This window comes from Zosterops lateralis (assembly GCF_965231275.1).
Source record: "Zosterops lateralis genome assembly, chromosome: 4".
Classification (NCBI taxonomy): domain Eukaryota; kingdom Metazoa; phylum Chordata; class Aves; order Passeriformes; family Zosteropidae; genus Zosterops; species Zosterops lateralis.
This window is the reverse complement of record NC_139765.1, coordinates 1247452-1274833: the sequence shown is the minus strand read 5'-3', so window position 1 is coordinate 1274833 and position 27382 is coordinate 1247452. Positions and strand designations below refer to the sequence as shown.

Genomic DNA, 27382 nt, shown 5'->3' with positions numbered 1-27382 from the left:
TTTATTTATTTTCAATACCAGCAAGGATAAACCAGTTCCTAGGGAATCTCTAGTCAGTAGTTATTTCTGTGTCCAGTTTTTACCAAGCTTAAAGACTTTATGGAGGAATAGCTTAAAAATCATGTGTTGCAGGTACACTGGAACCAAAGCTTTGATAATAGAAATGTCTATCCAGGAGACAAAAATATAATAGCTGGAATAATGAAGAGAGGGAAAAAAATAACTATAATCCTAGAAAATGCCTTTTCTTTTTAATAGAATACTTACCACGAATGATTGAAGTCGATAAGAAATTCTGTATTATCATAATAACTAAATGGATGTTTCAAATATTGAGAGGTTGGGAATTGTTATCTGTAACTCTGGGAGATAGCAGCTGTCAGCTTCTGCTTATAAATAGCATCAAGTGTTCTGGTGTTTGTGAGGACAGGAGAAATCCATAGCCAAAAAAAATGAAAATTGTGAGGCGGAAGCTTTTGAATTGGCTCTGAAGTCGTGATTTCAAACTTAAACACTGTCCTTCTTGAAATCCAATCACTCAGCTATTAAAGGAGCTTCATAGATTTGGGTGAAATTTTTTCACTTTGGATTTATGAGTAGCCTGCCTTTTAAAAATTCTAAAAATTCTAAATAATTAGTAATTCCAGTTATTTTATTTAAATGATTTATTTAGCTTCCCATTCAATGTTTATTGGATTTTCTTGGTTTCATAGCTGCATTGTGTGATAATTTTGTGTGATCTTGTCAACAACATCATCACTGTAGCACTTTTTTTTTCTCCTTCTAATGTCATCAATTCATTATTTGATTTTGATTTTATTTTTCTCTGTTTCTTTACAATAATCTCTTCTTACATAACTTTATGGTTTAAACTGGGCCTAAAATTGCCTTAATATTTCTTCCTCTGTGTGGCACTAGAAAAATATTGCTTTGTGCCTCTGATGTTTTGTGATTCATTTTTAACATGAAATTACCACTCTACAAACGACACTTAGATCTGGGATTCTATTTTGTCAAACAGTCTGACGGAGTGGGAAGGCAGATAAAAGTAATCTGTTTATGTTTAATCCTGATAAAGCAAGGCAGTGTTTTCCTGCTGGTAGAAAGCTTGCAGGGAAATTGTATTGTGTGTCTGTGAGGTTCCCTGGCAGTTCCAGGTTGTTATCAGCTTAGGTTCTCGTTCTTCTCCTGGGGTTTTATGTGTTGCCACACACATATGAATCATTTTTGCATTTTGTCTTCATCATTAATCAAGGTGGAGGCAATTTACACTTATTCTTATTACTACTGTTTACACTTTTCTCTCTTAAATACAGGTTATAGCAGAATATACGGCTGTAGTGTGAATTTATGCCACGGTTACCCCACGTAACTCAGATTCTCACAAGCTGCTGTGGTGTTCTCACTCTCCCTCATTCTCACACTCAACAAAGAGCTCGGGGTCTGTTGTGCTGCCACCAGCTCAGGGATTGTTTCTCAGTGAAATTCTGAAGTGTTGATCTGCAAAGATTTCACCCCTGGCTGGGGCAGCTCTGAGCTCAGGGGATGTTGCTCTTGCTTTCAGCTCTGCTTCATAATTTGAGTTGAAAATGCCGTTTAACCAAGGAGAGAATGTAAATGTAGGTTTGAAGTTCAGTTGACATCTAGACCAAAGGTCTCTGGATGTGCAGTACCCTGACTTCAGACTGGAGTTCAGATGGGATGTGTTGTCGGGTGGTGGTTTGGTTTGGTTTGGTTTGGTTTGGTTTGGTTTGGTGTGGTGGGTTTGGTTTGGTTTGGTTGGGTTGGGTTTGGTTTGGTTGGGTTGGGTTTGGTTGGGTTGGGTTGGGTTTGGTTTGGTTTGGTTTGGTTTGGTGTGGTTTGGTTTGGTTGGGTTGGGTTGGGTTTGGGTTTGGTGTGGTTTTGTTTGGTGGCACAAACCCAGTGGCCTCATTCTGTGACCCAAACAGATTTGTATTCGTTGCAATCGTATTTCAAAATATTAGTTGTAGTTCTGTAAAATCCGAAATGATCATTCTTTCTGGTTATCACTTGTGTTTGTCACTGAGTTGAGGTGAATCAACAGCAGAAACAAGTCTTTGAGTCTTTCAGCTCCTGATGGCCAGAAGCAGTCTGGCATTTCCAGGGGTCTGTCTGCTTTCAGATTGATTAGATATTCATAAATAGTCTGTGACATGTCTCCTCTGGTGGCCAAAGGTGAAGCTGTCCAACCTGTGTTCCATAATTGATGGTGCCACCAGCTGTGGTAGACATTAAAAAAAATGGAGAAGATGGAGCAGATGGCCAAAATTTCATCAATACTCTTCTCCATTGGAGATTCTTTTATAAAAGAAATTAGAATCTTGATTAAAACAAATTTGGTTTGTCTGGGATTCTCAGCCTGCTTGCTGTGCTTGATCTGGACAAGTTTTCAAATGTATTTCATCAGAAGAATGTGGTCCTGGAACCTTGTGAGTTGTTCACACACTTTTCTCCAGGTCCACAGTTTATTACTGAATGCCCATTGGAGTATGTTAGAATATTAATGTGGATTTGAAATGCATATTTTAATATTTCTGGTAAAAAAACTGGAATTACTTATACAGTTCAGCTCTTACATTGCACATTTGTAGAACCACAGGTGCTTGTTATGTTCCTTGCCTTTTTTAGGTGAATAATAGAAATCATCACATTATTTTCAATGATCGTGAAAAGGACAATAGATACTTTAAAAGTTAATAAAGGACAGAGAAAAAGATTTAAAAAAAAAAAAAAAAAAAAAAAAAAAAAAAAAAAAAACACCCAAAAAAAACCCCACCACTGATTTAGTGTTCTGAAGAAAAGGATCAAACACCTTTGCCTTAATTGAATATTTAGGAACTTGTAATTTCCATGCTTAGAGATGTGCCTTTTGATCTTTTTTGATTTTATAGGATCTGAGGTGTCATTTTGTTTTTCTAGATGGAGAAAACATAAGATGGCAATAAATTCTGATATTGGTTTACAGGCCACATTGAAATATCTGCCAGGTAGAATTGCTGTTTGAGAAGATGCTCACAGTTTGTGTTTGATGTGCATTTGCAGTGTCCATTTATGGGATTTGGTTTTATGATAAGGAAGAATGCCAAAGAATTGCAGAGCTCATGAAAAAGTAAGTAAAACTTCCGCTGTGCTTTTTTACATCTGTATTTCTGTACATAAATGCACATTTTATGCTTTTAGGATCATCATACCTCTCTGCTTTAAACTTACAAACTTGGTTGCAAGTGTCAAGCCTGCATTTCATAAAATCATAAATAAGTCACTGTATTGCAGTAATTTTTCCTAATTTGTAGTGCAGCTCTCCAGCTACATCAGAGTGTACCAGTTGATATGATTTATTTCCTGATGACTCAGAGATCTATTTTGAAGAATTGTATTCTTTGGGGGTTTAATATATTTTTCAATTTAGGGAGATTTTATTTTTTTAATATTGTTACGTTTTATTTTTTTCCTTATATCAATGTAAGTGCAGGATATCATGAGGGGATATTGTATTAATGCAATTTCTGTGGGTTTTGTTCTGTTTGTACATCATGGCTCAATTCCTGCTTCCTCATTTCTTAGGAATATATACAAAATTCAATTTTTTTCTGCATTTAAAGCAAGACTTCAATTAGCTTTAAAGTCACTGCTTTCATGCACATAAAAATGTGGTTATCAACATGAGCAATCTACATTTTTTAGAGTCATAATGTGGAGGGTGTAGTAAAGGAACAGGCAGTGATTGGCTATTCCTGTGGAATATAATATAATATAATATAATATAATCTTCATAATATATTCTTTATAATATATTCTTCATAATATATTCTTTATAATATATTCTTCTAATATATTCTTCATAATATATTCTTCATAATGTATTCTTCATTATACATTCTTCATTATATATTCATATATAACTAATATATTCTTATATTAATTATATTATAATTATTTTATTGTATTGTTATATCAATTATATTAATTATATATGAAATATATAATTAATAATTATATAATATAATTCCTGTGGTATATAACCAGCTCGGATTTGGGATAAAATACTGCATGGGAAAGTTGTCATCTCTCTTCCATATATCCTTTTTTTTTTTTTTTTTTTTTTTTTTTTAAGTAATACCTGCTGCTTTTCATTTTGCAGTGGCCAAACAGTGTGAAACTCAGGCTGTGACAGTAGTGGGGTTTTGTTCAGTGGGGTTTGTTGGTTTTCCTGTGTATCCTCCAGCTCGAAAATGAGTCAGCTGTGACCCAAGAAATAATTGATGGGCATGAATTTACAGAAATAAACAAAGAACCCTAGGAAACCCAGGTTTTTGACAGCTCATTTTAGTTAACTAGCTCGAGTTTCCATTGGTGGTGATTAGGTGCTCTCAAACTGGTAATTTACTACAATAAAACCTAGTTTTCAGAGGATTCATGCAAATGTAAACCATGTGTAGTGGTTTATAATAGCAGTATTTCATATAGATAAAAAATACCCTGTTGCTCAGCCAATTGGCTGTGTGCTTTAATTCTCATCATTCTACAACAATAATAAAACAGCTGGGGCAGGAAATTGGTCATTTTGCTAGTATTTAATGCCTGATTTGTGTGTGTTTGCCATCCTCCACCAGCAGCAGAACTGAATAACACTATAAATTCCCTGCTTCTTCTGGGTATAGAAATTGTGACTCAGTTATGGAAATTTCATTCTATGGCCTGGTGTATTCAAGATTGGAAGAAAAATTAATCTCATGTCAAATTGCGATTTTATCGAGATCTTTTAATAGCGATTTTTATACTGCACCTTTTAACGTAGATGAGGAAAAGACAAATATATGAGTTTTGATTGTACAGTAATTGTGGGGTTCATATTTTATTTGTAATTTTTTTTTTTCCCCACCTTTCAGCCTAACTCAGCAGGAACAATTCAAAGCTCAGCAGGGCACAGGAGCAGGGGTGTCCCCCATGATTGTGAATTCTGCAAATAACAAAGAAGTGGATATCTTAAGGATGCTGACCAAGGCCAAAGATGAGTACACCAAGGTGAGACTTGCTCCCACTTCTGTGATGAAACATAAAAGGTTCGATTTGGGGTTTTCAACAGCTCCACTCAAAGGGATTTTGGACAGTGTGCTCACTCATTTTGTGGCTGGTAAAAAAAAAAAAAAAAAAAAAAAAAAAAAAAAAAAGTTTTGACAGAATTTGCTAAAAATTCCAAAGAAATGAAGAAATGAATGCTGTCAATAAAAAAGTTCTGGAAGGAGAATGTGGATATAATTGATTTCATTCTGACCCTTAGAGCTCCTGCAAGCTGTGCCCTCTTCCTGGGTGAAGGATTTACCTGGTGATACTTTCTGTGGTTTGTACAAAGGTCCAGGAGAGTTTTGCCAGTGAAGTTACTGCTTTTAATTGTGGTTGTTAGCTCCTTTCAGGCACTAATGGAAGGAAATGAAAAGGTTGAAATGTAGCATGATTCCAGCCCGTGTGCTGCTTTGGTCTTCTGAGGCTTCTAAATAAAGAAGTAACTAATGGACTAATAATGTTCTCCATTATTGAGCAATCAAAAACGTTTTACTTTAGGGAATAAAAATCTAATAATTTTAACTATCCATATATAAGCTGCAAATTGTTACAGAGCCCTGCAGGTTCCTGCTGCTGTTTCCTGTATTGCTTATGTGCTGTCATGCAGTAATAGAGCTCCTAAGTGTTCCATAAGAGTCTGCAAATGCACATAGATCTTAACTTCTCCTCTCCTTAAATTTCATGTGTTTATTTCTTTTTTTTTTTTTTTTTCTACTAATAAAATCCTCAGAAAAAAATGATAGCAAACTACTTGAGCTAGGGTGAAATGGAGCTCTTTTTATTGTTTAGAGTTTCTGTGGAAGCTTTTGTATTTTCTGTAGTAGAGATTTTAATCTATTACAGTGGACAAAACCTGGTATTTTTCCCCATATTTTAATACTGAATCAGTATCTAATCTTGGCATCAGAGAATATGATTTGAGATGTTCTGAAATCTTTAAGAGGTTTTCATTAGATAAACTTAAAAACATTGCAAATGGAAAATGGGAAATTTATTAGGCTGCATTCAGATTCTGTGAGAAAAGGGTGATAAATCTAAAAGATGTTACCTTCCATTTCACACAGAAATCAAGACAAAGCAGAGGAAATCCTGTTGTTTAAATAATAGCTTTTAGGACTCTTTTCCCTTTAGAATCTTTTGCAGATCTGCTTCTTGCTTTATCTTTAATCTTTCTGCATTCAAGGGATTGCCAAGGACATAAAAAAATAACGTGAAAACTTCCTCCTCATCTGGGATGTGAGTGCTAGGAATTCCTGACCCCTTGTGAACAGGATGTCTGTGATTTCTTGTATTGCCAGTAATATAAATTTCAACAGGGTGTGATAAATAAAGGCAATGACAACCATTTTTCTGTTTAATGTCAATATGTTTCAGAGCAGTCGTGCTTTTTGACTGGTTTATGACATCTACTCTCTTGTCAGTGCGCGTTTTATTGCTTCCAGTCTGATGTGCTGAAATTAGTTATGAAATATGTTGTTCTCTTCTTTGAATTCTGTGTTTATTCAGTGAAGAGTGTTTTCAAGTGGTGGAGGCTGTGGAATAAGAGCATCAATTTTTAAAACTTTTAAGGAATTTTGTGTGATTTTTAAGGGTGTAACTAATTTTGAAGTGTATATCTTTTTCCCAAACTATCTTATATATTTGGAGGTTACATGACATGCTAAATAAAATACACAGCTTCCCCTTCCTTTTTGAGTTAGTGGAGGTTTAAGATGCTACACCACTGAGTTATTTTTTTTAAAATATACTTCTTATACACTTGCCTTCTCTTGATCTCCGGTAAGAAGAAGTTGGCCTCACTTCACCAAGGAGAAAACCAGTTGAGGAGCTGCAAGGGTACAGAACAAAGCATGGAAAAAAAATGGGTTTCTCTTCAACCATCATGCCTTGTCTTGTACTGCAGGACAGGCTCAGGGTTTAGCTCTGTGCTGCACAGTTCTTCTGCCAGCATTTAGCATTTTCAGCTTTATAGGTGGAATATAAATCTCACAACACAGAGCACTTTGTTTGCTTCAAATGTCTGACTCTCCCAAACTTGCCCAAGCCCCCTCAGTGATTTTCTTGCTCTTTTGGATCCACATTGACCATAAGTGTGTCTAGTTTTTTGGATCCACATTGGCCATAAGTGTGTCTAGTTTTGTTCCAGTGTTGCTGAGCCTTTCTTTGACTTGATCTTAGAACCTTTTTGATTATTCAGGCACCTTTTGTAGCAGCAGAGCTTTGAACAGGACACCTGACTGAAGGGCAGAGCTTGAAGCAAGGCAGAGTAATTTGCAAATGTTGTAGCTGGTGAGGACTCTCAGGTTCTATCACCAAAGAGCCTGGTGGCATTTCTTTCATGCTGCTTTTTGCTGGTTATTGATAACAGCATCTGATATCTCCTTTACCTGTCTACCTGACAGCTGCTTCAAAAGCCATGTTAGTGCTCCCAGGGTACTCATCAGCAAAACCCTGCTATCCATCTGCCAAAAAAATGGTTTTTACATCCTGAGCTGCTTTTCAATCATCACAGGCTTCTCTTCTCTTCTCTTCCATGTGCTCCTGTGTTTGACAGCAACCTACTAGCCTTGTTATCAAGTCACAGCAATGATACAGAGTCAGGTCAATGTCATTCCTGTGTGTGCTGATGCTCCTTTGCCTGAGGAATTTGGTCTAAAATATGCTCCTTTAGTGATGACTCTGTTAAGCCCTGCTGCTTCTCACCTCATTTTCATCAGCTCAGTTCTGTGATCATGCAGGGTATGACAGTGGAATCTAAGGTGCTTAAAGTTTCTGAAGAATTCAGCTTATTAAAATATCCTGAGGAAATAAGGGTATTATTTGAACTCTGCAGAATTCACTGGGAAATAATCAAGAGGATGTTATCCGTGGTGTTAAAGTAAAAGCTTTATGTGCTTTTTGCCCAAAAGGGTTATGCTGAAAAATAGCAGCGAGAAGAAATGTTGAAGAAAAGGCAGCATCATTAGAAAGAGAACTGTTTGGAAGGAAAAAAATAAAAAAAGCTATTTAATCTTATTGAAGTGCAGTTTTGGTCCATATAGGGTCTGTCTAATGTGACAAACAACTGGAAATATTGAGGACCTACTGAAGGCCCTTAAACCCCCAGGAAAACTTCAGTTCTGGTTTACTGGAAGCAGAATGTCTCTGTTCATTGAGAAGTGAGTTAAGTGATCAACTTTGCATGTTTGAGAGTGGGGTTAGAATTAATAGCAGAATTAATAGTTAATAGAATTAACTTCGTGTTAAATAATTCTTTTAAAAATTTTTCTAGCTGTCTTGGTTTCAACTGTATCAAATTACAATGATTTCAAGGATACTGTTTTCTTTTACTGACAGTAGCATTCCATGTATACCCAAGGCTTTTTTAGTTTCACTTACTATATTTATTCTTATATATAGAATCTTATTCATGTTTTCCTTTTCCAATTACAATTTCTCTTCCATAGAGCATTTTAAATGGTTTGTCCCTGAATCAAATCATGCTCTTCTCTCTCTCCCTATGATATTTTTTTGTCCCTCATCACTTTTAGTTATCTGTCTATGACCATTTTTTTATAAATATTTTTAACAATCATCATATGTAATAAGAAATCCTACTGATTCTACAAACTGATTAAATCTTTTTCTAATTACTTTTCTGTGCATGTAGATGCATCCTGCAAGTTCCCACCATATGAAGATCTATGTAAAAGAGTTTGAGTTATGATTCTACTTTCTGACAAAATCATTTTAAATTATCTTTATGGACACATTAATCCTTCCTGGACCTAAACTACTTCTAGCTGCCTATTGGATGCAGGAAAAGCATGTCTGTTGCTTGGGTTTTAAGGTGCTTTAAAAAAGTATTTTATGTTTTTTGAAGTGCAGGAAAAGCAGAAGGCACAAACAGAGAACTGAGATTTCAATTAGAGGAAAGCCTCGTACTAGGGGAATCTTGGAATCAAGTGTTCAGTTTTACATATGTCTTGTGGTTTTATAAAATTAGGTTGCAGTTGCTACAGTTCTTCTAATAGCACAATACCTCATCATCAGTGCTGCAATCAGTATTTTTGGTTATTGAATACCTGCTTATGTCTGGATTTCCTGTGGTTGGGAACTAGGGGAAAAGATACTGTCACACACACCAAGAAATGCCCTTTTTCTGTTGCAGTGTAAGACCTGCTCAGAGCCAAAACAAATAACCAGCTCCTCCGCAATCTATAACAACCCCAACCTGATCAAACCCATCCCAGTGAAGCCCAGTGAGAATCAGCACCAGAGAATCTCCCAGCAGAGCAAGGTAAAACCTCTGGTGTTTTCTGCTGCACGGGGTAACAAAAACATTGATTTCAGTTGGAAGGTCACTGCCAGAATCTGAGATGGAGCCACTGTAAGAAATAATTGTAAAGCACAATTAATCTCATTTGTAAAATCTCCCCAGCCCCCAGTGTATGATGTGCAAACACAGATAAACTCTCCTGATGCAACAAAGAAATATTGGTCTTTCAAATTTCAGGTGCAGTTTTGGCCACAAGCTGATCTAGTCCATTGCTGCACCACACTTTTTGTGGGGTTTTGTTTGTTGGGTTTTTTTTTTGTTGTTGTTGTTGTTTTTTTTCAGGGAAATCATTTAAATAAAGAAAAATCTCTTGGTGTATCTTTAAGCCAAATCCTAAGAATTGAATTCAGCTGTGACCAGCAGATGCACAAGAAGTGGCTCTACTTCATACCCAGGCAGATTTCTGTCTCTTACTAATATTGCACTGATGGCTGTAAAAGAAGATGCTCTTTCATGTTATTTAAAGCAAAGCCACTGCTCCGTCTCAGATTCGCTGATTTTCTCCCACATTAGCAGCTTGACAACAGTCTTCTTGCCCTTCCTATGTGACAGAACTATTAAAAATCCTCTTGGGGGAAAAAAAGAGCATTGCAGTTTTCTCAGCTTTTCATTGAACTCTGCTGGCTAAATATTGTCACCACTGGATGTAACTTCTGCATGAGAGAGCTGCATTTACTCTTCTCTGTGGTGATGCAATCCCTACACCTCCAGCAGGTGTTCCCAAATAGGGAAAGAGTTTCAGTTTACCTTTAGACATTTTAGGGAGTTTAGCTGGAAAGTTTTGTGGTTTTCTCATTGTAATTGGCTCAGCACCAGGACAAGGGCATGGATTGGGCTCTGAGAGTGTAAGTCAGTGATCCTGTTGGCTGAAGCCAGGTTATCCCTCCTAAAACATTCAGTATTTAGGAAGGAGCACGAAAGGAAGTGAGGGGCTTTTTGGAGTGTCTTAGCAAGGTGCAAGAGATTTCTCAGACATCCGTGAGCAGCTTTATTATTTGTTTTCCGTAACGTTTGTTATTTTGGTATTTTTACTTACGAAACATTTTGATTTACGAAACACCTTTGAGGAGCAGTCTCACTCAAAATAATAACAACAACAACAACAACAACAATAATAATAATAATAGTAAGAATGATGATTCTGCAGTTCCCTGCAGAAGGCTGGACCCTCATAGATTGATACATAAGCACATTGATGAGCGCGTTGCTCATACACATTACTCACTATCACTTCTCCTTTGTCCCCCTCACAGAGCGTGGACCCTGAACCCCAGCACCTGTCTCTGACAGCCCTGTTTGGCAAGCAGGACAAGGCAGAAGTCCCAGAAGGAGCCAACAAGCAGCACCAGGAGAAGGTCCCAGCCAGGCAAGGCGTGGTTCGCTCGCTGTCCTACGAGGAGCCCAGCCGGCACTCCCCGTGTGCAGAGAAGCAGCTGTGCCCTGCCATCCAGAAGCTGATGGTGCGTGGCACAGAGCTCCATCCCCTGGCTGAGTTCCCTGAGAGGAGCCCTCTGTGTGAGAATGGCACCGTGCCCTCCGTGGGGGAGACTTTCCCAGGGCTCTTCCAGCCCGTGCCTTCCCACGGAGCTCAGGACACCGCCGGCTCTCAGAGCTTGCTGCAGAAACTGCAGAGTCACTCTGGATCAGTGGCTAAAATGGACCCCAGTGCCACAGGAGCTGTGAATTCCACAGCTGCCGTGTTCAGCAGGACTCCTGCTCCTGTTGGAGCACCAGCAGCGCCGGTCAATAACATGAGCCAGCCCCCTCTGGTGTATTTCAATGGGTCCTTACCAGGCCAGAGTTTGGAGCCTCAGACTCTTGGTAAAGAACAATCCAAACTTCCCAGACAAACGCTTCCTCTCTCTGGCAATCAAGCAGCCAATTCTGGGGTGATTTCACCCCAAGAACTGTTGAAAAAACTCCAGATAGTGCAACAAGAACAGCAGCTCCATGTCTCCAGCAGACCCACATTGGCAGCTAAATTCCCAGTTGTCACCCAGAGCACCAACAGCCTGAAACCACTGGATTCCTGGATAGAAAAGGCTCCAGGCACAGAAAAACAGAGTGCTCTCTTCCAGGTAAATGGGGGAACTTCATCATAAATAAATACAAATCCAGGAGGCTTTTAAACTTGTTGTTTTCTGAGGTTGGTCTTGGTTTCACTGTCCTGCTGCGTGTTGCACATGGTTCCTTTTGCAGGTGATGCTTTCCCAAGGTGGAGCAAATTCTGATTTCCCAAGATGTGATGCTGTAAATCCTGAAGGCCACATCTCTCACACATCAATGATGACCAGAAATCCTGCAGTGTTGGGTTATCCCAGAGCCCCTTTGAAAAGTCACCAAGTTTGCACTTGCTACACTTGGGCTGTTACATGTAATTGCTACTGAGTGTAATATTTTGGATTTAATAATTATTATTCTGCAAAATTAATCATAGCTTTCTCTGTGTAGATGTGCATTCTTTTGTATGCCAGTTGCTAAAGATACTTCAAAGATCCCTTGTTTTCTAACAGCAACTTTTTGAAGTATTTGTACATTGGCCAGTGAGTTATCTTGTACCACGCCTGCTACTTCTAGATATTCATTAGTTCTGCCACTTCTAGATATTCATTAGCTATTTTTCTTTAATTTGCTGAGTATTATTTTGAAAAAAGGTCTTGTGCCTGAATGACATCAAAAAATTCTGTTTATTTTGATCCTAGAAGTCAGATTGGTGTCTTAAAAAATTCAGGAGATTTTAAGAGACTGCATCTCTCTCATGAGTACATTTTTATGTTCCTCAGAAAAGCAACATGTGCAATTACAAAATGTCCCATCCAAAACAACTACACTCTTTAACAGCCTAATTTTCTGCAGGATTTTCTACACTAGAATGTCTTTACATGTCTGGGAATGCATCAAAGCCCTTTTTCAGCTTCTTTTCTTGTGGACAGGCTGTGTTGTATGGGAGTCCAGAAATTTCTGATCCCAAGAATTCTCCTTTCCAGTGTGAAGTTGCAAAGCTGCTTTTCTATCATGACTATTCCGTTCTTGTATTTGTTTTATTCTCTTTTTCTGCTTCTCCTCTTTTATTCTGTTTTTCTAATTCTGTCGAAACCTGATTGAAAGGCTACAGGAACTTTTAACAAGCTAGAAAGTTCTTCTATACATGAAGAGGCTGAAAGAGTCATTTAATAATAAAAGAGCCACATCTGTCACTAAGTTTGTGACAGGTCAAGTTTGCTAATTCCATGAGAGAGGTAGGAGGAATATGAATTTGATACAGCAAATAGCCATCATTATTTTTGTTCTTTTAATTAATGCAGTAGGATTTGAATCTCTATGAAAGAGTTTTTTTGGGGATTAGTCATTGAAATTATTCAGGAGCAGTTGCTTACAGATGGTAACTTTGACTTTCCAGTGGAGAGCTAAAGAATAAAAGGAGGATCCAAAGTGAAAAAAAAAATAAAAAAATTGATTTGTTTTTCCTGGGAATGGAACATGCCTGCTTTAAATGTAAGAAATTGTGTGATTCACTGGTACATGTACTGATAGCACGAGGGAGGACAGAATGAAGGTAGAAGTGAAATGAGGCAAGCCCAGGCTATACATTGTAAGTCACTATGCATGAATAAAAAATCAGGAAGTAAGCTGATATATTCTTCAGATGAAAAATCCCTACAGATGCTGCTGTGGCCAATGCCTTTAATGTTGGAAATATGAAAAAAAAAACTGGTGGCAGCATTAGTTGCAATAGGGAAAAAGAATTCCTGAGGTCTGGTCTAATGCAATTGCAACAGTTTGGCTGCTTGAATATGGACAGAACAAGAAAAGTCTTCTCTGGAACAAGGCTCAATCACTGTGATTATTGCTACCATTTTTCCTTAAAATAAAAGCAGCAACTGAGATTCTCAGTCTCCCTTTGCAGGGCTGTGAGCACAACAAGGAGGGTGAGGCTGCCTAGGAGTGCCTTCACAGGCTGCCACAGCTGCTATCAACACAATATTAGATGCATTAAATTTGGAGGTTTAATGCACAGATTAAAGATGATAATGAAAGTGTCGCTAATTATTGTTCAGGACAGATGAAGCTCCTGCAGTCTGGGAGGAATGGCCTTTTCCACATGCAGCAGGAAAGCAAAAGCAAAAGCAGGGAGGCTAAAAATGAAGGAAGGACTCTGTTCCTTTGGAAGCCAGGAATTAGGCACGCAAAACATGCCTTCTTTTGAAAAAGAAGCTGGAAGATAAAAAAAACCCCAACTTTTAAAACCAACATTAATCTTTTTATGATATTATCCTTGCAGTAGACCAGAGGCTTCAAGTGCTGCCATGCCTGCAGAGTAGATGTTTGAGTGAAATTGAATTGGCACAAATGTATCTGCACATGCTCATGCAAAATTGATCAAAGCAGATTCTGACAACGAGTGCAGCAAGAGGTTTGTTCTCTGTAATTATTTGTCTTTGGGTATTGCCTCTCCTACTATGCTTCAGCATCCAGAAAAAGCAAAAAGTCTGACAGGAATAGAGAGATATCTGAGCAGTGTCTGTTGTTGGGAAAATCAGATTAAAGGAACACCCTAAATCCATCAGCAGCACTAAGGAAATGTAAGCAATAGTCCTCTCCACAACTGACACATTACAAGTCCAAGTTTAAATTGGCTTCTGCTGCATCTCCATATGGTATAAGAACTGTGATCTCCCACATGGAAAGGAAGAGACCAGTTACCAAAAAAATGGGGAGAAAAAAAAAAATAAAAAAGAGAAGAAGGAAAAAAAAAAGCAAAAGCTGAAGAATAATACTTGGAAGCATTCAGTGTGGTCTGGAGCCAGCCCTGTTTTGTGAAATATTCCTTATGCAGACAGTGAGTAACGTGTGCTTAAGATACAATCCAAAAGCATTAATCTGCAGTGGGCTTTTAGGGATATGTGTAGTGTTAGGCATGTGTTATCCTGGTTATAGATACATGCTGAAGTGTTTATGTTAATCAGAATTATGGTTTTAGAAGTGCTTGCAATAACCCAGACACAGATTTATCATTTCTTCAGAAGGCTGCATATCTTGCAGCTCATTTTTTTTTGCATTTCTTGGAGCATTTTTCTGTCAAGAATGTTACATCTTCTGAGTATGTGCATGAAACCCAATGTCAGTGGTGTGAGCATCACAGCCCTGCTTCTCTTGTCCTGACTGCAGTTCCAGCATTCAAATAGGTGCATTCAACTTGTTTCAAAAAGTCATTTCAGCTTCTGTAGCTAAGCATCGATTAAAATACTCTGAATTAAACTTGAAAGACAAAGCAGTGTTAGCATTGCAGCCAGCTTTGTTTTCATTAAAAGTTTTAAAGTTAAAAGTTTCTGAACCATTCTTAGAATTATGTTCTCAGTTTTTAGCAACTGTTCAGGCTGTTCCACTGGGTGCTGGGATTTCATCCACTGGGATTCTATTCACACAGGCAACTGCAGAAGGTTGGTTTGTTGGTGTTTTTACCAGTAAATTTACCAGCTGTGGTGTCATCCAGATGCCAACAGCCACACAGAGCACCAGGCTGAAATCTCAGTGGAGCATTTGGGCTTCAGGGAAAGGCTGGTGGATCCTGCACCAGTTATTCTGCACATTTTTCCTGTTCTTCCTTGGCTGCTGCACAGCTGATGGCAGACTCCTACTCTGTTATTAGTGACTCAGAGATTGAAGTGGTGACCTGACAGAGCTGGGGGATAATGGATGAAAGAGCAGCTCAGGTTCTGTGGGTAAGGAGTTGATCAACAGAATTTTGGAAGGGCTGTTATGGCTGGTGAGGAGTTACTCAAAGCTAAAAGATTGGTCCAAAGGCTGTTAGTGTCCCCACAGAGCATTTACACCAACATGGTGTTACAGGGATTGCACTGGGAATGCCAAGATCAGAATCCTCTCTTCTGCTGGGTGTCAGTTGTCCCAGTGACTCAAGGTGATCTGTGTTGAATCTCAAATCAAAATGTTGCTTCTCCTTTAAAACAAACCCCAAACAATCCATGTTTTTAATGATAAGGTTTGTTCAACGGCAGAATCTTCGAGCTGTTAGCAAAAAAACACATTCTAACGCTGAGTGGAGCCATAAATGCCGTGCACTGAAAAAAAAAAAAAGACAAAATATTCTCCCTATTGTTCTTCTGGAGTTGTGCAATCCCCTGGTGGTGCTGGCCGTGTCACCAGCAGATGGCAACATTGCTCATCTCATTCCATCTCATCCCATCTCATCCCATACAGTTCCCATTGCTTGGCGCGTCCTGCCAACCAGACCTTTCTGCACAGAGAACACAAAGTGTGAAAAACGAGGGTCACTTTCTGGGTAAATTTTAAGAGATAGATTTAATTTTAAAAATTAAGACAATTAAGAGATAGGAAAAAAGCAAAGTACGGCCAAGTCTACACTTTGCCTTATCAGAGACATCCTTTAAATACCTGATCTGTTGCATCAGTCTGTTGCATATTCATATTCTTCCATAAACTAGTTTTCATAGTTCAGGAACTGTTTTGTATGATCTTTCTGGGTTTGTCTTTTTAGAGCATTTGTGTTCCTGGGCTGTGTGTTCATTATCACCTCCAGCTTGGGCCTTGGTCCAGGCTTTCTTCAGATGGGAGATGCTGATAGTTGGTGTATCAATAGCAGAGTCTTCTTTGCATGTTCACTGGGTGTTATCCTGACCAAACAGACAGTTTAAGCAGACTTATATCAACTACTACCACTATGCCTGATTTTCTTTACTAAGAGCAGAAATAAAAAAAAACTTATATCCTTACCACAACGTCATTAATCATATAGCACACACCTTGCAAAAAGCCAACTTTATAATACACATTTATAACACAAGGTGTTCTTCATGTGCCTTTAAACCACAACATGTGTTTGTCAAGAGGAGCTGTGTGTTATTATTGTCTCCGGTTTTGTTCATTTGCCTTGGGCAAATGAGAAAAAATGTCTTTTGATTTCTAAGGCCATGTTATCTGGGGCTGACAGAGTCTGCTGTAGACTCAGCTGTGTTAGTGGGACACTTTATCTCCTCCAGCTGCTCCCGAGCTTCCCTTTGCAGGAGGTTTTCTCACTGCCCCTGTGCAGCACTTTTGTATATGCATTCTTGAAATCACATTAGGAAGAATCATCTTGTTTAAGCAAACCCTGCCAATTTTGCTGGAGGTAAATTGAAGTTCCTGCAGCAGCAGCAGCATGGATGAGTAGAGCAGGAGCATTGGGGGTAGCTGGTGTTCCACAGGCAGGAGAAGATCTCTGCAGGGTCTGGAGCTCTCACTCCACAGAGGGATGTCACGTTGGACTCACACTGGTTCTCTTCTAAAATAATTGTTGTTTTTCGAGCATAGGTGTGCAAAGCTGAGTCAGTTTGTAATTCCTCTGCTCAGTCAGAGCCTTGGAACACAGATGTGGTGATTGCTGGTTTGATTACATGCTGTGGGGTTGGAAGAAAGCTGCAGTCAAGAGTTTTGTAGTGCTCTGTTTGAAAAACAGACATGATGTTTACTGAACTGGGTAAATGTTGGGGGGGAAAAAAAGAGAGAGTTTTGATTAGGTGTATATTGGAAAGACCCCTAGTCTTTCTGCTTCTTTAAATTTTCCATAAAACAGCAGGACATCTCAGTCCTCTTTGTTTCCACTCCTCTTTGTTTCATGGTCTCACAAACATTGTTCAGAAAAGTCTTGGGTAGAACAATCATAACTAGGAGAAAGACAAGCTACAAAAATGTGACTCTTTAATGCTGCTCTGTGTGGGTTTGCATACCTAGGAGATCAACCTCAGTTCTATTTTCTTAACCTTGATTTTTTGTCAAAATTGAAATGCAATCCAGGACACAGAGTGAAGTGACTGAGCAGCCTTTCACCTTAATATGGTAACAATAAATCATGCTCCAGTGCAAAAGGGAGGAGCTTTGGTGAGCTTGTATCAATTCCTTTGTGTGGTCTTTAAAAAGTTTGGATACTTGAATAGCAAGAAGATGGTTAATTAGGATTAAAATTTAATTCTGGAATTACCTGCAGGGAGATCTGATGTCTGCAAGCTGAGTGAATTAACTTTGTTATGTTGTATATTACACCTGATAGGATTTGTTAATGTTATATCTGATAGTATTTGCTAATCCTGCACGTTTTACAGTTCCAAGATTCACTGCAAAATTTGCAGGTGAGAATGATTTGGCAGCTGTGCAGGCTGGTGTGGTTAGGATGCTGAGGGAACTGCTGCAGCAGCAAGGTTCTCTTTGGGGGCCTTTTTGATTTTGTCAACAGTGTGTTGTTTGTGAGTCTGTTCTGCTTCTGACAGTGCCATGAGCTTGCAATGGATCTTTAGCTGAATCACCGAATCTGTGATATATGCTTATGAAATCCACAGTGCTCTGTGTCCCATTGATGCTGTAGTACACCACAACAACACAAAGACTGACTTCAGAAGGCTGAAAAATTACTCTTATTCTTGGGAATGTCTCCCTTCTTATACTATTCTACACAGACCAATTTGATTGAGGACAAGAAGACAAACCTCTTCAATCACATTGGTCAGACATCAAGACAGAGGGATGGGAGAGAAGGGGGACATCATGAAGTCCCTCCTAGTGAAAATATGGAAACAAATTTGCTGTTACCAAAACATGTCTCCTGTTTACAGAAAATTCCCTGAGAAAGGAATTTCAGAAACCAAAACATCTCAGGCACATCCCATGAGCACAGAGTTGGGTTTTCCCCTCCCAGCACTGACCCCCAGCTCTCTGCCAATCTCTCTACAGCTCTCACCACCTCCACTCCCACAGGACCAAGCCTGAACTAATGCCTGTGTTTTTTGTCTGTCCAGGTGATGTCCCCTCAGCACATTCCTGCCACGGTGAGCCCCACGCTGCTGATGTCCCCCATGGTGTTCACCCAGCCCACGCCTGCAGCCGCACCCAAGGGCGCTGAGAGCGGGCGCCTGGCAGCACCAAACCCCGAGCCTGCAGCCAGCTCAGCCAGCCTGCTGCTGCCCCTGCCAGCCCCAGAGCCTGCCCTGCCCAACAGCTCCAACATCACCAAGCTGCAGCTGCAGGAGACTCTGCTGCACCTCATCCAGGTACCCTGCCCAAGGTTCCCCCGCCTCGCCCCAAACCTGGCCAAAGAGAACACGAACTGACGCACGCAGTCAGTTGTCAGGGCAAGAAAAGAGGGGCAGTTTATTTGAGACCTCAATTTATAGAGATTCTGGATAATCACCATGGGTTGGAGGATGAGGTTCCCACCTCTCCAACCACACTGGTCAAACTAGAAGTCCATCAATTGTCCCTCCTCAAGAGAGGAGGGATAGATGTGAAGGACAGTTTACAATCCATCACTTTTGTTTACCTGAAATCTATTAGAAGCTCCACTACAAAAATGCAAACATCAGAAAGCTGAAAAAGATCAGAGTGACACAAACCCCTGTCCTGACATGAGCACCTCATGTTTGTTGGCTCTGTCTAAAAGGGAAATGAATAATTCAATGTATGGTGAAAGCTGCTTGTGCCAGGGGGGCGCAATAAACTCTCCTTGCACAACTACATTGTGATCAGTGATTCTGGTTTGGGGTTCAGGGAAGGGGATAAATCTGCTGGGAAAGAACAGAGAGGACTGAAAGCTTTGTAAGGTCAGCCCATGAGCCAGAGAGACAGCTATTATGTTTTTAGCTAAAGATAAATAATGGGTGATTATCCTGGCTGCCAAATATTTCAGAGGTGTGTGTAAGCAGTAAGAGGAATTCAGATGGGAGATTAAAATTGCAGGATGAGTGTGAGAAACTTTAGAATATGGGCTAGATAACATGAATATATCTTAATTCTGTTTAGCATTTGAACTAGAGAATTATAAAAATCCTTTTGCTGCAGCTTTTCAGGTTCAATTGTGACAAAGCATTGACAATGTTATGTGTGAGATGATTGTTTACTGCTCTGGCATGATGCATAATTATGAATTTTTTTCATTGATTTGCTCTGTGAATAATATCTGAAGAGTAGAAGTTGAGGAGAGATTAGATAACTAAAGACCTGGCTGCAGAACACAAGGAGCAGAGAAACACATCCAGTTTGTAGGTCAAAACTAGCTGCCTCTATGGCTTTAGAATATATGAATAAAATGAAAAGTCATTATTGTAAGCTACTTAAAATGTTATTTTAAGTTATAAATTCAGAAAAGTAATAGTATAATGAGTAATAGTTTAACAAGCTGGAGGGCTTTTTGATTTTCCCTTGTATTTTTATTTGGGGATTAAAAAAATCACATTATCTTGTTTTTACATACTCTGAGTGCCTGGATACAATTAAAACAATACATGAAGTTAAAGAGGAAACTAATCAAGGAAGATTGGAGTTTACCCTCTGTAACTTTGTGCTTGTAAAATATATATTTAACCCTGCTATTCTTGGTGGTAGTTAGGATTAACTGAGTTACCTGGAAATTATTCACAGCCAATTTGTTAGCTGTCAGTTTTCCATTATATCAAACTACAATCTTGGATGCACCTAATTTCCCTTAAATATTATCTTGATTGTAACTCTCCTCCTATGTTTATGTGAGCTACTTATAACATTCTTTCTCAATGTGGGCTGACTCATTCTTGCAAAACCTTCTTCAGAAGGAAAAAGTTCAGCATCAAAGCCAAAGGAGCAGCATCTCTTAGGAGCATTAAACCTAAAAGGATTTGCCCAGGTGGGATTTTAGTGTAGGATCACAATCCAGAGTTCCTTCAGGCACTCTTGGAATTATCACTGACATAACAGAGGATACAATTTAAGGAATTCCAGAGAGAAATGAGGACAAAAAAGAGAAATTGCAGGGCTGTAACTTCAGTATTGTCACTGAGTTATTATGCAACAATACTGGACTCAATTTAAATGCGCTGTGAGTTTAGAGAATCTTCTTTCTATGTGTTCCTTGCTCCTTACTGAGGCACAATCATGGGAATTAAAACAGAGCTTTAGTGAAGGAAAGGGCTTTGCTATTGCTCTCTTTAAAAAAAAACAATCTTTGAAAAGTATCTGGGCCATAAAATGGAATAACCTTCTAATCTCTTTACCCCAGTTTGCTCACAGTGACCTGGTTTGTTTTTCAGAATGATGACAACTTCTTGAACATTATTTATGAAGCATATCTCTTCAGTGTCAGGAAGGCAGCAATGAAGAAATCCATGTGAGAGATCACCTTTTCAATCAATCCCCAAGGCTTCCTGAACTCCAGGAAGAAGAGTCTGAAATTCTCAACTGTGATTATGTTTGAAGGAATGAATGTTCTTAGGCATTTTACACTTAGATTGTCCTCATTAGCAGATACTGTAATGAGGAAAAAAATAAAGTGAGCAGGAATGGATTGTGCCTTTAGCGAGGGGAGCGTCATGGCGCTGAAAAATTCATCACAAAACATCTTAAATTATTTTACCTTCCCCTGCTCCATGCTTAGAGTCGCATTCCCGGCATAAAGACTCATTTCTCAGGATGCAGTTTCCTTTTTTTCACTCTCAGCTTGGCTACTCCTTGCCGAGGTATTTATTCGCCCGGCCCCAACCACAGGGTGGCAATGTTGGATTATTTTTAGGAATGTGAAAATCTGAAATCTCAGAACGGCAGCTCTCGGCAAGACTCAGCATCCAACTTAGCGATTTAGAAGTGTCATGACTTCCCTCAAAAATTTTTGTAGGAATTTTTTTTTTCTATTTTGACGAGAATATTTTTAGCTAGATGTAGAACTGGGATTCTGCAGGTGTTTGAGGAATTTTTTTGGGGGGGTGGGTTTGTGAATGTACTCACTGTCATTCTGGGGGTGACACTGGATTCATGTTTTTATTATTCCAGCTCCAATCTGCATCATTATAACCAATGTGAAAATTTGTTAAGGAGAGTGCTACCTGGTGTATTTTATTTTATTATTTTTTTTTAAATCGTGTTCCTGGAGCACAGTGATTTCATCGATCCATTTCTAAAGAAAATAAAAAAAAAAATGGATAATCCCTACTATGTGCTGATTTCATTTCATTGCACCGTGGGCTATATATTTAATTTGTATGACTCTAAAATGTTTTTACACTTGGCAGAAGACACATGAGGTTTGAAATCAACTGGAATAAATGATTGAAGGAGATTTTATGTATATTTTTATCAGCATCTGCTGCTGAAGTTGCCAGTTTAGGAATACACAGTTGTGGCTGAGGAGGCATTTCTTCTGTGGGCACAGAGAACCCAAAGTGTAATCCAGGAATGGGAATGGTTATCCAATCCTGTAGGCACAAATGAATGTATCCAAAGTGTAATCCAGGAATGATTATCCACTCCTCCTTACCGTGGGAATTGGTGTAGGCACAACTCAGGAGCCTCATCTGTAAAAGTGTCAATTTGGCTGCAGTTTTCAATTAGTAAAATTGTAATGAGTCAAAGGTAGGGAGAATTTGCTCCCATTTCTTGGGAAAGGCTCTAAATACATAGAAAAAAAAATAGTCAAAAGCTACTTTCTTTATTCACATAAGCCAATAACCCCAAGAAACTGCTGGAGTTTCCCCACAATAAGTAATTGGTAGACACAAGTCACACTCTGGTTGTATTTTTTCCCTTTATGGTCCTTGCAGATTCAGTGAAATGAATGTGTCGAGCAGATAACCAGGAAAAGCAGACTTTAAAGACAGCAAATTCTAATCCTGTAACCTTCATAATTTATGTGGCCTTTCTAATTGATGGGATTCTACTGAGTTAATTGGTATTATTTCAGAATGAACTGGTGTGGAAAAAACTTGCAATCTACACAAAAGAGTTTGAAACTAAATATGTACATAAGGGGTGTCTGTGATGTTGGATTATCTGAGGGTGCAGTTTAAAGATGATGGGGACACAGTTAAGACCTCGTTTGACATGCAGAACTTCTGTAATTGGCAGATATAAAAATAATCCTTAAGCATCTCAAGCTGTCTTGGTCATAGATTTACTAGTTATGAGGCAAATATTTTATTTACCAAAAGGCAAGTAGAAGTTTTAAAAAACATTCTTATCTATTACTTGTCAGAGCAATTTACAGAAATTAAAGGCTTGTTTTTTTACAACATCTTGGTGCTTATGAAAACTGTAATATTGGCATTATACTTGACAAGCTGATCTTGGCTTATCTTAAAGCAGCCAAGGACTGAGCTGATTGAAAGTTTCTTTTCCCTGCCCTCTCCTCTGGTTACATCTTCCCCAAGTGATGCTGGCAGAATTGGATTTCTCTCACTGTGCTGCCCTGTAAGGGATTTCTGGGATTATTCTGAAAGCATAAACTTGCCTTTGGTGGAGTGAAGAAGGGTTGTTGCTAAAGAACAGAGACGGTGTTTTAAAGTCTATCCTGTTTAGCAGAAAATTGTTACCAGTGGTAACAAGATAGAACAAGCTTAGAAAGAAAACCTGAGTTTTATGACAATGGGGAGAAGAGAAAAAATGATGAGAGACTTCTCTGTTGAGAAATGAAGCCAAATTTCTTGTCAAGGTTTCCATCTCAGAGCACAGGATCTGATTCAGATCACCTCTGAATGTGGTGGCTGTGAACATTCAGGTTCCTCTATTTTTTTATTTATTTCTTTAAACACTATCAGAACTATGAGCTCTTAGGGTAACAAGGCCTTTGGAGGAGAAAAGACTGCAGCAGTTAGAATTGCCTTTCTTTGGGCCTGATTTGTTTTTTCTTTATCTGAGTATGGTAAAAAGAGAGCAAGTGGAAAATCAGAAAATATTTAAGCATCACATTAACGCTACTTTAGATGAGTTCACAGTATGCATGTGTAATTTTTTTTATTGTTTATGTACTTCTTGTGATACTGCTCATTTTGAGTTATGATTTTTTTTTTCTAGTAGAATTAAATAACTTGTACATTTGGGACCAGCAAGAATTCCAGAAGTAGTTGCAGCAGTGCTTTATGCATCAATCCCACTCTCAGCCTTGAGTTGATATTAGTTTTCAGTGTAGTTCTGCTTAACCACTGTCCACTTACTTAAAAAAATTCCTCACCCATTGAACTGGAGTGAGAAGACAAGGAGTAAAAAGTCAGTGAAATATTGAAGCATCATTTCTGTCTGTGTCTATCATGGAAATCCACAATACTCTGTGAAACCATCCAAATATTTTCTCACAGAAAATTCCACTCCTTAATTCGATTTTATTATTATTATTCATTAGGTCTCTGTTGCTCCTGCTTGTCGTAGCTGCACTGGGGATAATTAAAATGGTGCAGCAAAATAACATTTTCCAGGAGCAGGATGCAGCTGAGCAGGCAGGATGCTCCACCTCCTCTGCCAGCCTGTCTAGAACGTGTTGAGCTTTGAACTTCACTCATAAAAGCAGTGGGTAACAGAGATCCCAGTGTCCCTTCAGGCCATTAAAATCATAGTTCAATATTTTAGCAAACTTGGAAGACTTTGCTGAGGAAAAGGCGAAATTAAAAGATATTTTTCAGCAAGCATTTGGAGGCTCTGATGAATAAAATGTTATGAGAAGGCAGCTTTACCCAGAGGGGTCCATGAAACCCAGAGAAAGGCAAAATTCCACTCCTGGAGATGAATAATGCACTAAAAATTTCATCCTCAGCCAACCTACAGTAAACTTTACAGCTGATTCTGAGGAGTTTTATAAGACTCTTCCAAGTCCTTGCCTTTCCCAAACTCCTGTGAATATCTCTAATGAGCTTGTTGTGGCCTTTAGATGTAAATCCGTGCACAGCTCAGCTGGGAATGCAAGTGGAAAATGGGAGAGGAAACTGAGGCAACAAAGGTTGTGGCTTTATAAATCCTGTGAGCTGGCTCTGCTGCTGAAGGGGAAGCCCATCCCAGCCACCCTGTCCCAGCTGCTCATCCCTGCTCCCACATCACCACATCAGCCTTTTCCCTTCACTTTTCTCCTTTTTTTTTTTTTTTTAATTTATTTATTTTATTATATTATATTTTAAGATGGCTACAGGGTAGCAAAATTAAAATTAAATGTCCTGCAGCAGAATTAATGCAACGTGCCGAGGTTGGGTTCAGTGTGGTGGGGTGTAAGAGCCTGAATGAGAGATTTGGGACTCCAGGCAGCTCTTTAAAGGTGCTGTTTATTTCATAGATTGAAATCACAGCAGTCCTGGGTGGTGGGTAACAGAGCCAAGCCTAAAGCTGTCAGCATCAGTTTTTAGGACAGACCTGAAGCCCCTTTATCTCTGGTTACAATGCATATATATTAAAAAATTATATATGTGTATATATATATATATAACACTATAGATATAGGTATCGATATAGATATATATAAGTAGATAGATAGATAACTATATAGATATATATCTGTATAACTATATATAGTTTTCTTTACTGAGTATCTTAATACCTAAAAACCAATCAGCATCACACACAACACCTTTACATTTACCTACAGCCTATCACAACTGCTATTATTACCATATTATGGTTAACACTACCCAATTACATCTAGTATGTTTAAGCTTAAAATTGTTTTCTTGTTTTCTTGCAGTGGGAAATTCTAAGACCTTTTTTCTACTTGGTAAAAACATCTTCTTTGTGGTCAACACATCCTTTGCTCCAGCCATAAAACCTCCTTCCAGTTTGACTTAACCTTTGCCTTCTTAGTTGTCTAGTAACAACTGGCTCAGCAATCCTTAATTTAGACACCTTTTATTCTTCTATATCAAAACTTGCTTCCATCTCTATTCCATTCTCAGGTTCTACATTCAGAGAGCTTTCTGCTAAACCTACAGATCTGTGAAAATTTCCTGTTTGGGATGGGATGGGGTGGGATGGGATGGGGATGGGGTGGGATGGGATGGGATGGGATGGAGTGGGATGGAGTGGGATGGAGTGGGATGGAGTGGGATGGAGTGGGATGGGATGGAGTGGGATGGGGTGGGATGGGATGGGGTGGGATGGGATGGGATGGGATGGGATGGGATGGGATGGGATGGATGGGTGGGATGTAGGGGGAGCAGAGAGGGGCAGGAGCTGCAGCTCTGCACTGAACTGATCTGAGGTGTTGGGCACACTGGAACCCAAAGTTCTGCCTCTTGCCTGACACCAACACCTGGAAAACACACCATCACCAAAAGGTGACTTTGCTGCAGCCCTACCTTGGCTGACTCTGGGGACCCAGGGGTGTTTCAGGTGCCCTCCCACGGACTGGTGCTGATCCCGAGCCTAATCTGAGCCAGACCCTGCGGAAGGATGGGATCTTAGGGCAGCTCTAACCTGAATTTAGCCCGGGGGATTAGAGTGTCTGGGCTAAACTTAGCTGGGCACACCTTCCCCAGCAGCAGCACCCTGTGCTGAGCCTGCCCTGGCACCAGGGTCAGCCCTGCCCCTCCTCAGAGTGGCTCAATGTGCCCCTCACATCTCTGGGGTTTGTTCATTTAATGGAGATTTTGCCCTCAAAGTAGAGCAGGGCTCAGATATAAACCTGCCCAGCGTGGAGGGGAATGTGGAATGCAGGAACCACACTGATTTTTTTATGTGTAGCTGAAAAAAATTACTGAAATAAGCACTGAAAAGGGTAAAGTGGAGAGAAAAAGGAGATTTTTATGTACCTTTAAAGAATAGATTTTGGAGAAAATGTGTTTAATGTAAGAATGCCTTTCCTTTATAGCTGTTGTGGAAAAAAATCGAGTTGCAAGTCATCTCCATGCTTCTTCCTTTCAATAGGTGAGCAACAAAATAAAAATCCCAATAAATCAATTTAGAATAAACATCTGGTGTACACAATAGGAAGTCACTGCACATTTTTTTGAGAGCAGCAGCTTCAGTCAAACAGGTAACAAAAAAAACCACACACACACCATTTTTAAGTCATTTGGAGCATATATATTTTTAAATATTTTAATATGTTTTTTAATATATATATATAAATATGTATGTATGTATTTATTTATTTAAATGTTTTTAATATTTAAATATATATATATGTGTATTTTAATGGTTTATCTGTATTTGGACACAAGTTCCACCAAAAGCAAGGTAAGAAAAGGAAGGGTCAGATAAACAACAGAGGGGCACAAACACTCTGTGGGGATTTAACCTAAAGTGCTTTGGTCCTTTTCTGGAATTGATGATTTCACAATCCCCTGAAACCTCTTTGGATGAGAACCCTTATGTGATTTTAAAGGGTTTCTATTTCTTACATATATTTTTGAAGACTTCAACATTGCTCTACAAGTGTATTTACATGAATAGCTGGAGAGAAGTGTCTGGAAGTGCTTTTTGTACACGTTACCCTCCTAGAGGAGAGAGAGAAGGAGATGTTATCCCACTTGGAGTGGCCATGAGGAGCTGTTCCATATGGGATGTGTGGAGGTCACAGAAGAAAGCAAGAGGCAGAGGCTGATGCTCAGTCACACCTCACTGGGGCTTCCCTCCCCTCCCAAACTCTTCATTTTTATTTGCAGCCAGATGAGAATTCCCCCAGCCCAGCCCAAGCTGCTGTTCCCCAGAGCCAGCCCTGCGGCAGAGATCAGCTTGTTGTGTAGGCAGCAAAAACAGGAAAAAGCCAGGAGCAGACAGAGGCAGCAGCAGCAGCCTAGCAACCAAAACTGAGTCCTGACAAATGCAATATCACTGATATTCTGCTCCTTTCCCTGTGCAGGAATCCCTTCCCCTTGCTCTGGCACATCCCAGCCTGGTGTGCCCTGAGCTGCTGCAAGACAGGAAAATGAGCAAAGCCAGCAGGAGTGACCACAACACCCAGAGCATCTTCATATTCACCTCCTGTATTGATCAAAAAACAAATCACAGCTGCTCCCAAATAATAATAATAATAATAAACTTGCTCTCTCCAACTGTGTGACAAAGAGGACACTGAGGAGGGCAGTTGGTGGAAAATTCCCATTGTCCTTGCTGTCCCATTAGCTCTGCTCCTGCCTGGCTCTGTGCTCAGAGTCTCTGATGTGATTTGGGACGTGCTGCTGTCAAAGCTGTTGTTGTGCTCCCTCCTTAGAGATGTTTGTCTCCAGCCTGATGACTGCAGCAGCTTAATGGGAC

The 27382-nt window shown here is 39.4% G+C and overlaps 1 protein-coding gene across 2 annotated transcripts in view; it reads left to right on the top strand.

Annotated features, from left to right (window-relative positions):
• Positions 1-21592, top strand: part of DCP1B (decapping mRNA 1B) — a gene marked incomplete at its 5' end in the record, with an annotated part of 41305 nt that extends 19713 nt beyond the window's left edge. Inside the window, 6 exons of one of the 2 annotated variants that reach the window (XM_083858956.1) lie at positions 3064-3130; positions 4911-5046; positions 9236-9364; positions 10657-11481; positions 18211-18462; positions 20473-21592. In XM_083858956.1, coding sequence (XP_083715082.1) covers positions 3064-3130; positions 4911-5046; positions 9236-9364; positions 10657-11481; positions 18211-18462; positions 20473-20553 — 1490 coding nt within the window. In that variant the 3' untranslated portion in view covers positions 20554-21592. The remainder of the gene's footprint in view (positions 1-3063; positions 3131-4910; positions 5047-9235; positions 9365-10656; positions 11482-18210; positions 18463-20472) is intronic. The other variant, XM_083858957.1, reaches the window with a different exon arrangement.
• Between the last annotated feature and the right edge of the window lie 5790 nt (positions 21593-27382).